Source organism: Cnephaeus nilssonii (genome assembly GCF_951640355.1).
Source record: "Cnephaeus nilssonii genome assembly, chromosome: 10".
Classification (NCBI taxonomy): domain Eukaryota; kingdom Metazoa; phylum Chordata; class Mammalia; order Chiroptera; family Vespertilionidae; genus Cnephaeus; species Cnephaeus nilssonii.
In genome coordinates, this window is record NC_137081.1 from 31,286,238 (window position 1) to 31,299,520 (window position 13,283).

Below are 13,283 nucleotides of genomic sequence, written 5' to 3' on the forward strand. Positions count from 1 at the left end.
ACCTTTCATTTCACATTCCTATTTGACTTTAGAAGCTCATGGAAAAGTATCAGATAGTGTGGTTTTTCTGATAGTCTTTGGGGAAAAGAGCTGCCTCCATCTTCAGCTCTATCTGGAAGCTCAAACTATTCATCAAAACTCTGCTGTCTGGGATATTTCTAAGGCTGTGTAAACTCCTGTGGATTGGAGAAAGGTGCTCACGGGTCTATTCTCTATTTGCAGGTGATCCCCATGCTTCCCAGGGCATTGTGTGAGGAACTCTGCAGCCTCAATCCCATGACCGACAAACTGACCTTCTCTGTGATCTGGACGCTGACTTCGGAGGGCAAGGTAACAACTTAGACTTGTGTCCATTCTACTCAGTGAGTCCCTGTTAAGTCCCTACTGTATGCCTCGTACTAGGCTGGAGTCCCACGGTGGTAGATGATGATGATATAGGAACAGCCACCATAGAGAAGAACATATAAGAGCTGCTGCCTCTGAAAAGCTGTCAGTCTATTTGTTTGTTTGTTAATTTATTTACTTTCTTTCCTTTCTCACCTGCAAATGAACACACAAGAGTAATGGCTGCTTCCTACATAATAACCAGAGTGAGATTTGAAGACAAATCTGACTGAGTTGTCCCTTGTTTAGAATCCTCCTGTGGCTTCCCATTCTTTCCCATTGCAAGACCTCCAGGGTCTCCCACTCCTGTTGGCTCATTTTCATCAGACAGCAGTGGCCTAGTGTGGGGCCACAGCAAACCCACCCAGCAGAGCAAGGAGTCCCCCACCATCTCTGCAGATTACAAAACAAAACACAACATCGATCCAGAGCCCAAGGCCAGAAGCACAGGGAGGTGTGTCCCTAAGCCAAGACCATTGGAAGGTCGGTTGGACAGGATGTGCAGGGAGATGCTAAGAGCCCTGTCTGCCATCATCTGATTTGATGGAGACTCTCCCTATCTCTCCACGTTACCTGGAAAACAGGTGGGTGAGACCTTGGCAGTTCTCAAAGGTTTGGGGCTGTTCCTGGGAAATGTTGCCCAATACCTGCCCTGCCACTTCCAGGATTTCTTTATCTACAAGAACTTCTGTCCCATTCACTGGGCTTTGTGAGGGGGAAAGGGAGCAAAGAGATTGCCCACAGAAGTCGGTTAAAAAAATTCTAGTGAAACTCCTTCACCCAAAGTCCTGTGTGGTTGGAGGTCTCTGATGTATCATTGCCAAATATGTTCCCTTATACAGTGGGCTCCTTTTGCGTTTTGTTGATGGTTTCTTTTGCTGTGCAGAAGAGACTGTCTTGACTCCATTGTATGCTCTTGCCTCCTTTGTCAAATATTAATTGAGCATAATGGCTTGGGTTGATTTCTGGGGTCTCTGTTCTGTTCCATTGGTCTATATGCCTGCTCTTGTGCCAGTACCAAGCTGTTTTGATTATGGTGGCTTTGTAGTATAACTTGAAATCTGGTATTGTGATTCCTCCAACTTTGTTTTTCTCAAGATTGCTGCAGCTATTCGGGGTCTTTTTTTATTCCATTTAATTTTCGGAGTATTTGTTCTAGCTCTGTGAAGTATGCTGTTGGTATTTTAATAGGGATTGCATTCAATCTGTAGATTGTCTTGGGTAGTATGGACATTTTAATGATGTTGATTCTACCAATCCATGAATACAGTATATTCTTCCACTTGTTTATATCTTCTTCTATCTTTTTTTTTTTTTTTTCAACATCCTGTCGTTTTCTGAGAACAGGTCTTTTACCTCCTTGGTTAAGTTTATTCCTAAGTATCTTAATTTTTTTGTTGCAATGGTAAATGGGATTTTTTTTTTTTTTTTTTTTTTAGTTTCTCTGAGAATTCATTATTGGTGTATAAAAAAGCCATCGATTTTGGGGTGTTGATTTTGTATCCTCCTACATTGCCAAATTCATTTATTAAATATAATAGTTTTTTTGTGGAGTTTTTACAGTTTTGTATGTACAATATCATATCATTTGCGAATAATGAGAGTTTTACTTCCTCCTTTCCAATTTGGATGTCTTTTATTTCTTCTTCTTGTTTGATCGCTGTGGCTAGGACTTCCAGTACTATGTTGAATAATAGGGGTGAAAGTGGACATCCCTGTCTTGTTCCTTTTCTTAGGGGAAACTGTTTTAGTTTTTGCCTGTTGAGTATGCTGTTCACTGTAGGTTTGTCATATATGGCCTTTATCATGTTGAGATATGCTCCCTCTATTCACACTTTGCTGAGGGTTTTATCCAAAATGGGTGTTGGGCCCTAGCCAGTTTGGCTCAGTGGATAAGGCGTTGGCCTGTGGACTGAAGGGTCCCGGGTTTGATTCCAGTCAAGGGCACATACCCGGGTTTGGGGGCTTGATCGCCAGTTAGGGGCATGCAGGAGGAGGCAATCAATGATTCCCTCTTATCATTGATGTTTCTATCTCTCACTCCCTCTCTCTTCCTCTCTGAAATCAATTAAAAAAAAAATATATATATATATATATATATATATATATATATATATATATATATATATATTAAATGGGTATTGGATTTTGTCAAATGCTTTTTCTGCATCTATTGATAAAATCATGTGATTTTTTTTCTTTTATTAAGGTATTATATGTGTACATATCTTACCATTGCCCCCCCACCCCACACCCATACATGCCGTTGCCCATTTTTTTATTGGATCATTTATCTTCCTTTTATTAAGTTGTATAAGCTGCCTGTATATGTTGGAGATTAAACCTTTATCAGTGACTACATTTGCAAATACAGTGGGCTTTCTTGTTGTTTTGTTGATGGTTTCTTTCGCTGTGAAAAAGCTTTTTATTTTGATATAGTCTCGTTTGTTTATTTTCTCTTTAGCTCCCATTGCCCTAGGAGCAGTATCAGTGAAGAAGTTCTTTCGGTATATGTCTGAGATTTTGCTGCCTGTGGATTCCTCTAGTATTTTTATGGTTTCCCATCTTATGTTTAAGTCCTGTGTCCATTTTGAGTTTATTTTTGTGTATGGTGTAAGTTGGTGATCTAGTTTCATTTTTTTGCATGTTTCTGTCCAATTTTCCCAACACCATTTATTGAAGAGACTGTCTTGACTCCATTGAATGTTCATGCCTCCTTTGTCAAATATTAATTGAGCATAGTGGTTTGGGTCGATACCTGGATTCTCTATTCTATTCCATTGATCTATATGTCTGTTCTTGTGCCAGTACCAGGCAGTTTTGAGAATAGTGGCTTTGTAATACAGCTTGAAATCTGGTATTGAGATCCCTCCTACTTTATTCTTCTTTCTCAGGATTGCTGTGGCTATTCAGGGTCTTTTTTTATTCCACATTAATTTTTGGAGAGTTCTTTCTAGGTCTGTGAAATATGCGTTGGTATTTTATTTTTATTTTTTTTAATATATTTTATTGATTTTTTACAGAGAGGAAGGGAGAAGGATAGAAAGTTAGAAACATAGATGAGAGCGAAACATCAATCAGCTGCCTCTTGCACACCCCCTACTGGGGATGTACCCGCAACCAAGGTACATGCCCTTAACCGGAATCGAACCTGGGACCCTTGAGTCCGCAGGCTGATGCTCTAGCCACTGAGCCAAACCGGTTAGGGCATGCCGTTGGTATTTTAATGGGGAGTGCATTGAATCTATAGATTGCTTTGGGTAGTATGGACATTTTAATGATGTTGATTCTACCAATCCGTAAACATGGTATGTTCATCCATCTGTTTACGTCTTCCTCTATCTTTTTTTTCAGTGTCCTGTAGTTTTCTGCGTATAGGTCTTTTTCCTCCTTAGTTACGTTTATTCCTAGTTATCTTAATTTTTTTGGTGTGATGGTAAATGGGATTGCTTTTTTAGTCTCTCTTTCTGTAAGTTCACTATTGGTGTATAGAAATGCCATAGATTTCTTGGCGTTAATTTTGTATCCTGCTACGTTGCCGAATTCATTTATTAAGTCTATTAGTTTTTTGATGGAGTCTTTCGGGTTTTTTATGTACAATATCATGTCATCTGCAAATAAGGACAGCTTTACTTTTCCAATTTGGATGCCTTTTATTTCTTCTTGTTGTCTAATTGCAATGGCTGATACTTCCAGTATTATGTCGAACAGGAGTGGTGAGAGTGGGCATCCCTGTCTTGTTCCTGTTCTTAAGGGAAATGGTTTTAGTTTTTGCCCACTGAGTATGATGTTAGCTGTGGCTTTATCATATATGGCTTTTATTATGTTGAGGTATGATCCTTCTATTTCCACCTTGTTGAGAGTTTTTATCAAGAAAGGGTGTTGGATTTTGTCAAATGCTTTTTCTGTATCAATTGATATGACTATGTGATTTTTATCTCTCAATTTATTTATGTGATGTATCACGTTTATTGATTTGTGGATATTGTACCATCCTTGCATTCCTGGGATAAATCCTACTTGGTCATGGTGTATGATCTTTCTGATGTACTGCTGGATCCGATTTGCTAGAATTTTGTTGAGGATTTTGGCATCTATGTTCATGAGGGATATTGGCCTGTAATTTCATTGTGTTGTCTTTATCTGGTGTTGGTATTAGGGTGATGCTGGCTTCATAGAAGGAGCTTGGAAGTGTTCCTTCCTCTTGAATTTTCTGGAATAGTCTGAGGAGGATAGGTTTTAGTTCTTCCTTGAATGTTTGGTAAAACTCCCCTGTGAAGCTATCTGGCCCCGGGCTTTTGTTTGCCGGAAGTGTTTTGATGACTGCTTCAATTTCTTCCATAGTTATTGGCCTATTGAGATGTTTAGATTCTTCCTGATTGAGTTTTGGAAGGTTATATTTTTCTAGGAATATGTCCATTTCCTCCAGGTTGTCCAGTTTGTTGGAATAGAGTTGTTCGTAGTATTTTTTAACAATCCTTTGTATTTCGGCGGGGTCTGTTATTTCACCTCTTTCATTTCTGATTTTGTTTATTTGAGTCCTCTCTCTTTGCTTCTTGGTGAGCCTGGCTAGAGGTTCATCAATCTTGTTTATCCTTTCAAAGAACCAGCTCTTGGTTTTGTTGATCTTTTGTATTGTTTCTTTGGTCTCTATGTCGTTTATCTCCGCTCTGATCTTTATTATTTTCTTCCTTCTGCGTACACTGGGCTTTTCTTGTTGCTCTTTTTCTAACTCTTTGAGTTGTAGGGTTAGGTAATTTATTACCATTGTTTCTTGTTTTTTTGCAGTAGACTTGTAGAGCTATGAACTTCCCTCTCAAGACTGCTTTCGCTGTGTCCCATAGATTTTGGATTGTTGTGTTTTCATTGTCATTTGTTGCCATGATGTTTTTTATTTCTTCTTTGATCTCTCTGGTAACCCAGTCATTGTTTAATAGCACGCTGTTTAGTCTCCATGTGTTTGATTTCTTTGGATTATTTTTATTGTAGTTGATTTCCAGTTTTGTGCCACTGTGATCTGAGAAGATGCTTGATATGATTTCTATCTTCTTGAAATCTAAGAGATTTTGCCTATGTCCCAACATATGGTCTATCTTTGAAAATGATCCATGTGCACTTGAGAAGAATGTATATACCGTGGCTTTGGGGTGAAATGTTCTGAAGATGTCAATTAATTCCATCTGGTCTAGTAAGTCATTTAGGATTTATGTTTCTTTGCTGATTTTTTGTTTAGAGGATTTGTCCAATGGTGATAGTAGGGTATTAAAGTCTCCTACTATGATTATATTGCTGTTAATCTCTCCCTTGACATCCTCCAGGAGTTTTTTTTTTTAATGTATTTGGGTGCTTCTGTATTGGGTGCATATATGTTACCAGAGTTATTTCTTCTTGTTGGATTGCTCCCTTTAGTATTATGAAGTGGCCTTCCTTATCTCTTGTTATGTCCTTCACTTTGAGATCTAATTTGTCAGATATAAGTATTGCTACCCCAGCTTTTTTTTCATTTCCATTTGCCTGGAAAACCTTTTTCCATCCCTTCACCCTCAGTCTGTGTGCGTCTTTTTTTCTGAGGTGGGTTTCTTGTAGACAGCAGATATATGGGTCTTGTTTTCTTATCCAATCCGTTACCCTATGTCTTTTGATTGGGGCATTTAATCCATTTACATTTAAAGTTATTATTGCCCTAACTGGTTTGGCTCAGTGGATGGAGCGTCGGCCTGCAGTCTCAAGGGTCCCAGGTTCGATTCCGGTCAGGGGCATGTACCTTGGTTGTGGGCACATCCCCAGTAGGGGCCATGCAGGAGGCAGCTGATCAATGTTTCTCTCTCTCATCGATGTTTCTAACTCTCTATCCCTCTCCCTTCCTCTCTGTAAAAAATCAATAAAATATATTTAAAAAAATAAAGTTATTTTTGATAGGTACTTATTTGTCGCCATTTTTATTCTTTACCCTTGTGTTCCTTCTTCGCTTTCTCTTTCTTTCTTTCTTTTTTTTTTTTACAGCAGACCCTTTAGCATTTCTTGCATTGCTGGTTTGTTGGTAATAAATTCCCTTAGTCCTTTTTTGTCTGTGAAGCTCCTGATTTCACCTTCAATTTTGATTGATAGCCTTGCTGGGTACAGTGTTCTTGGATTCAGACCCTTCCTTTGCATGACTTTGTATATTTCATTCCATTCTCTTCTGGCCTGATGAGTTTCTGTTGAAAAATCAGTTGCTAGTCTGATGGGGGTTCCTTTGTATGTAACTTTCTGTCTCTCTCTGGCCGCTTTTAAGATTCTTACTTTGTCATTGGTGTTTGCCAATTTAATTATAATGTGCCTTGGCTTTGGTCTTTTGGGGTTCATTTTGTTTGGGACTCTGTGAGCTTCTTGGATTTGTGTGGGTTTTTTCTTCCCTATATCGAGGAAGTTTTCTATCATTATTTCTTCAAACAGGTTTTCTATTCCTTGCTCAGTTTCCTCTCCTTCTGGAACCCCTATAATGAGGATGTTGTTTTGTTTCGTGTTGTCCCAAAGTTCCCTTAGGCTCTCCTCCTGCTTTTTAATTGTTTTTTCTAGAAGCTGCTCTACTTGGTTATTTTTTCCCATCTTGTCTTCTAGCTCACTGATGCGGTCCTCTGCTTCTTCTAGTCTACTCTTGATGCATTCTATTGAGTTCTTTATAGCAGCGATGTCATTTTTCATTTCTTTTTGGTTCTTCTTCATTTCCTCTTATGGTTCTTACTCATATTGTCGAATTTGTCTTCCATTCTTTTCAGCCACCTTATGACCATTTCTCTGAATTCTTTCTCTGATAGGTTGCTTGCCTCTATTTTGTTTACTTCCTTTTCTGGTGATGCCTGCTTTTCTTTCATATGTGCGCTGTTTCTTTGTCTCCCATGGTCTCTCTTCTCTGGATGTCTGGTTATGTAGTTCTCTCTCTCCTTATCCCAGGTGAAATCTGACCCTTCCGTGGTGGAGTGCAGAGCTCCCCTGAATCCGTGTGTTTGCGCCAATTGGGGACCGGTCCGCTGGGGCTTGCAGCTGTTCAGTGGCTGCCACAGCCGTAGATTTTCAGGCTTCCAATAAGATCCACTCTCTCCTTCAAGATGGCACGGTCTCTGCGTCTGAGCCCGTAGCTCTGGGAGGGGACCCAGCAGCAGTGGGGGCTGCCTGGTCAGGGAATGCCGTCCAGCAGTCCCCCACCTTCTCCTGGAGTCTAGCTGTCCCCTAACTTGCCAACAAACACTCCCCGCGCGACCCTGAGCTGCTCTTTCTTTCCGCTCTAGGACAAGGCTCGGAACACATCTGTCTATTCCGCCGCCATTTTCTGAATCCAAAATCATGTGATTTTTGTCTTTCAATTTGTTTATGTGATGTATCACGTTTATTGATTTGCAAATATTGTACCAGCCTTGCATCCCTGGAATAAATCCTACTTGGTCATGGTGTATGATCTTTTTAATATATTGCTGAATCCTATTTGCTAATATTTTGTTGAGGATTTTAGCATCTATGTTCATCAGGGATATTGGTTTGTAATTCTCTTTCTTTGTAGTGTCCTTATCTGGTTTTGGAATTAGGATAATGCTGGCCTCATTAAAAGAGCATTGAAGTGTTTCTTCATCTTGGATTTTTTGGAATAGTTTGAGGAGTATAGGTGTTAGTTCCCCTTTGAATGTTTGGTAAAACTCCCCTGTGAAGCCGTCTAGACCTGGACTTTTGTTTACTGGGAGGTTTTTTTTTTGTGTTGTTGTTTTTTACTGTTGCCTCTATTTCATCATTTGTTATTGGCCTATTCAGGTTTTCTCCTTCCTGATTCAGTTTTGGAAGATTGTATTTTTCTAGGAATTTGTCCATTTCATCCTCATTGTCCAGCTTGTTGGCTTATAGTTATTCATAGTATTATCTTACAATTCTTTGTATTTCTGTGGTGTCAGTGGTTACTTCTCCGCTTTTGTTTCTGATTTTATTTGTTTGGGTCCTCTCTCTTTGTTTCCTTATGAGTCTGGCTAATGGTTCATCAATCTTGTTTATCCTTTCAAAGAACTAGCTCTTGATTTCATTGAATTTTTATATTGTTTTTTTAGTCTCTATGTCATTTATTTCTGCTCTAGTCTTTATTATTTCTTTCCTACTACTGACTCTGGGCTTTTCTTGTTGTTCTCTTTATAGTTCTTTAAATTGTAGGATTAAATAGTTTATTGTTGATTTTTTCTTGTTTTTTGAGGTAGGCTTATAGTGCTGTGAACTTCCCTCTCGAGTGTTTTTGCTGTGTTCCAGAGATTTTGTGTTGTTGTATGTTCATTTTCATTTATTCCCAGGAAGTTTTTTATTTCTTTCTTGATCTCATTGGTAACCCATTCATTGTTTAATAACATGCTATTTATCCTCCATTTGTTTGAATGTTTTGGGGCATTTTACTGTAGTTGATTTCTAATTTCATTCCACTGTTATCTGAGAATATGCTTGATATGATTTCAGTCTTCTTGAACTTATAGAGACTTGTTTTGTGTCCTAACATGTGGTCTATCTTTGTGAATGATCCATGTGCGCTTGAGAAGTATGCATATTCTGCTGCATTGGAGTGGAATGTTCTATAAATGTCAATTAAATCCATCTGATCCAGTGTGTCCTTTAGAGTCACTGTTTCCTTGTTAATTTTTTGTCTGGAAGATCTATCCAGTGAAGTCAGTGAGTTGTTAAAGTCCCCTACTATGATTGTACTGTTGTCAATCTTTCCTTTAAAATCCTCTAGCAGTGTTTTTATATATTTAGGTGCTCCTATATTGGGTGCATATATGTTTACCAGGGTTATATACTCTTGTTTGATTGATCCTTTTAATATTATGTAATGACCTTTGTTGTCTCTAGTGATGGCCTTCATTTTTTAAAATTAATCTTTATTGTTAAGATTATTACAGATGTCCCTCTTTTTTCCTCCCACAGCACCCCTCCACCCGGTTCCCACCCCACTCCAGGCCCTCGCCACCCTATTGTCTGTGTCCATAGGTAATGCATACATGCATATAAGATCTTTGTCTAATCTCTCCCTACCCCCCACCCCCTTCTCTCTGAGAATCGTCAGTCTGTTCCATTTCTGTGCCCCTGATTTTATTCCATTCACCAGTTTATTCTGTTCATCAGATTTTCTATTCATTTGATTTTTATTTTTTTTAAAATATATTTTATTGATTTTTTACAGAGAGGAAGGGAGAGGGATAGAGAGCTAGAAATATCGATGAGAGAGAAACATCGACCAGCTGCCTCCTGCACACCCCCTACCAGGGATGTGCCCACAACCAATGTACATGCCCTTGACCAGAATCGAACCTGGGACCTTTCAGTCCACAGACCGATGCTCTATCCACTGAGCCAAACAGGTTTCGGCTATTCATTTGATTTTTAGATTCACTTGTTGATAGATATGTATTTTTTGTCACTTTGTTCATATTTTTTAGTTTTTTCTTGTCTGTGAAGCTCTTTACCTGACGTTCAATTCTAAACGATAGCTTTGCTGGGTAGAGTATTCTTGGTTGTAGTTTCTTGCTATTCATCACTTTGAACATTTCTTGCCACTCCCTTCTGGCCTGCATAGTTTCTGTTTAGAAATCAGCTGACAGTCGTATGGGCACTCCCTTATAGGTAACTAACTTTTTCTCTTGCTGCTTTTAAGATTTTCTCTTTGTCTTTTGCCCTTGGCATTTTAATTGTGATGTGTCTTGGTGTGGTCCTCTTTGGATTCCTTTTGTTTGGGGTTCTCTGTACTTCCTAGACTTGTAAGTCTATTTCTTTCACCAGGTAGGGGAAGTTTTCTGTCATTATTTCTTCAAGTAGGTTTTCAGTATCTTGCTCTCTCTCTTCTTCTGGCACCCCCATTATTCTGATGTTGGTACGCTTGAAGTTGTCCCAGATGCTCCTTACACTATCTTCATATTTTTGGATTCTTTTTTCTTTTTGCTCTTCAGGTTAGGTGTTTTTTGCTTATTCAAATCATTGATTTGATTCTTGGGATTCTCTAATCTACTGTTGAATCTCTGTATATTATTCTTTATTTCAGTCAGTGTATGCTTAATTTCTGACTGGTCCTTTTCCCTTTTTTTTTTTTGGCATTCTCACAGATCCTTGAAAGTCTCATTAAGTTCCTCAGAGGTTTCTAGAAGATTCTTGAGTAACCTTATAACCATGGTTTTGAACTCTATATCCAGTAGTTTGCTTTCTTCCATTTCTTTCATTTGTGACATAGTTCTTTGTCTCCACATTTTGGCTGCTTCCCTGTGTTTGTTTCTATGTATTGGGTAGCTGCTGAGTCTCCTTGAGTTGATAGAGTGGCCTGTGTAGTAAGCGTACTATAGGGTCCAGTGGCTCAGCCTCCCCAGTCACCTGAGGTGGACACTCTTGCTACACCCCTTGGTGGGTTGTGTGCACAGTTTTGTTGTAGTTGAGCCTTGATTGCTGTTGGTGTCACTGGGAGGAATTGACCTTCAGGCCAATTGGTTGTGGAGACCATCCATGACTACAGTGGGAGAGCTGCTGTGCAGGAGACACTCTTATAGAGCAGGACTTGCTTCAGTGGAGCTTTGGTGCTCACTGAGTCTAACCCCTTGAGTGTGTCGCTTATGGATGTGACAAGTTATAATCTGGTATGGTCTCACACTGACCACTGGGTATACTGGCTCTTGGGTCTTCAGGGAGGTGCAAAGTCAGCCACTGCCTGGGGCCATCCAGCAGTAGCTACAGAGAGATCTGCAAATTCTTCCTCTTTGTATCAGGTTTGGCAGTGTCCAGAGGAGGCCCAGCTGTGAAGCAAGGCAGGCTGGTGCTGGTGCTGGGTCTTGGACCTTTTGTTGGTAGGTTTGAGGCTCCCTGACCCAGCTGTAGCTTGTTTGACCGGTTTTTAGCCTGAGAAAGGAAAGACCATTCATATGCAAAAGCCGCTGTGTGCAGTTTGGGTGGGGTTGTAAATTGGATGAGGCAGGGTCTCAGGGAATCACTAGGGCGGAGCAAACAGCAATGGCTGCCAGTCAGCCATGCAGAGCGGGGGCGGGCATCACGGGAACAATGACCGCTGGGAGCACCTCTGTCTGGAAGAAAGCCACCCCCAAGTTCCTGCCCCGATGCTAGACAGTCCAGTTTCTCACTGTATGTGTCTAGGTCCCCCAGAGCCTCTCCTGGCACTGGAGCTTAGAGGAAGTGGTAGCCTGTAAATTCAGTTCATGGTGCTGGCCTTTTAAGAGAAGCAGCTGGGTTTACAACAGCCTGTGTGTCACTCAGCCCCAATCCGCACTGGTTTTTATAGCCCACAGTTCTTACAGCCCTAAGGGACTTCTTTCCCCAGCTCTGGGACCCTGGGTTGGGGGTCTGGTATGGGGCTGGGATCCCTCACTCCTCCAGGTGGCCCCTGCAGAGGCGATCTCCTTCCGATTAAAGAAGTGGAACACCCCGATACTGGACCAGCCCGTTCCACGCTCCCGCACCTCCTACCAATCTCAATGTGCTTTCTTCTTTACCTCTCTAGTTGTAGTACTTCCACTCAGCCAGCTTTCCCGCGGTTCTGGATGATAGTTGTTCTGTATTTTGGTTGTAATTTTGATGTGGTTGTGGGAGGCAGCAAGTATAGGTGTTTACCTATGCCGCCATCTTGGTTCTCTGATGGCCTTCATTTTGAAGTCTGTTTTGTTGGATATGAGTATTGCTACTTAAGCTATTTTTTCTTTTCCATTTGCATGGAAAATTTTTTTCATCCCGTCACTCTCATCCTGTCTTTTGTTCTGAGGTGGGTCTTTTATAGACAGCATATATATTGCATCATGTTTTTGTGTCCATTTACCTACCCTATGTCTTTTTTTTTTTTTTTTAGTTTTTTTTTAAATTTAATAAATCTTTATTGTTCAGATTATTACAATTGTTCCTCTTTTTTACCCCATAGGTCTCCTCCACCCGGTTCCCACCCGACCCTCTGCCCTTACCTTCCCCGCACTGTCCTCATCCATAGGTGTATGATTTTTGTCCAGTCTCTTCCCGCACCCCCCACACCTCTTTCCCCCTGAGAATTTTAAGTCCACTCCATTTCTATGCCCCTGATTCTATTATATTCATCAGTCCATTCTGTTCATCAGATTTTTAATTCACTTGATTTTTAGATTCACTTGTTGATAGATATGTATTTGTTGTTCGTAACTTTTATCTTTACCTTTTTTTTCTTCTTCCTCTTCTTAAAGAATACCTTTCAGCATTTCATATAATACTGGTTTGGCAGTGATGAACTCCTTTAGCTTTTTCTTATCTGTGAAGCTCTTTATCTGACCTTCAATTCTGAATGATAGCTTTGCTGGGTAGAGTATTCTTGGTTGTAGGTTCTTGCTATTCATCACTTTGAATATTTCTTGCCACTCCCTTCTGGCCTGCATAGTTTTTGTTGAGAAATCAGCTGACAATTGTATGGGTGCTCCCTTGTAGGTAATTAACTGTTTTTCTTTTGCTGCTTTTAATATTCTCTGTTTGTCTTTTGCCTGAGGCATTTTAAATATGATGTGTCTTGGTGTGGTCCTCTTTAGATTCCTTTTGTTTGGGGTTCTGTGTGCTTCCTGGACTTGTAAGTCTATTTCTTTCACCAGGTAGGGGAAGTTTTCAGTCATTATTTCTTCAAATAGGTTTTCAGTATCTTGCTCTCTCTTTTCTTCTGGCACCCCCATTATTCTGATGTTGGTATGCTTGAAGTTGTCCCAGAGGCTTCTTACACTATCTTCAAATTTTTGGATTCTTTTTCCTTTTTGCTTTTCTGGTTGGGTGTTTTTTCTTCTTTGTATTTCAAATCTTTGACTTGATTCTTGCGTTCCTCTAGTCTGCTGTTGCGTCTCTGTATATTTTTTATTTCAGTCAGTGTATGTTTAATTTCTAGTTGGTCCTTTTTCATATCC

The 13,283-nt window shown here is 40.0% G+C and overlaps 1 protein-coding gene across 6 annotated transcripts in view; it reads left to right on the forward strand.

Moving 5' to 3' along the window:
• The window catches only part of DIS3L2 (DIS3 like 3'-5' exoribonuclease 2), a 345,537-nt gene that overhangs the window by 239,322 nt on the left and 92,932 nt on the right, over positions 1–13,283 (forward strand). For all 6 annotated transcript variants that reach the window (XM_079782043.1, XM_079782046.1, XM_079782041.1 and 3 more), the window contains one exon: positions 223–330. In XM_079782043.1, the coding sequence (XP_079638169.1) occupies positions 223–330 (108 nt within the window). The remainder of the gene's footprint in view (positions 1–222; positions 331–13,283) is intronic.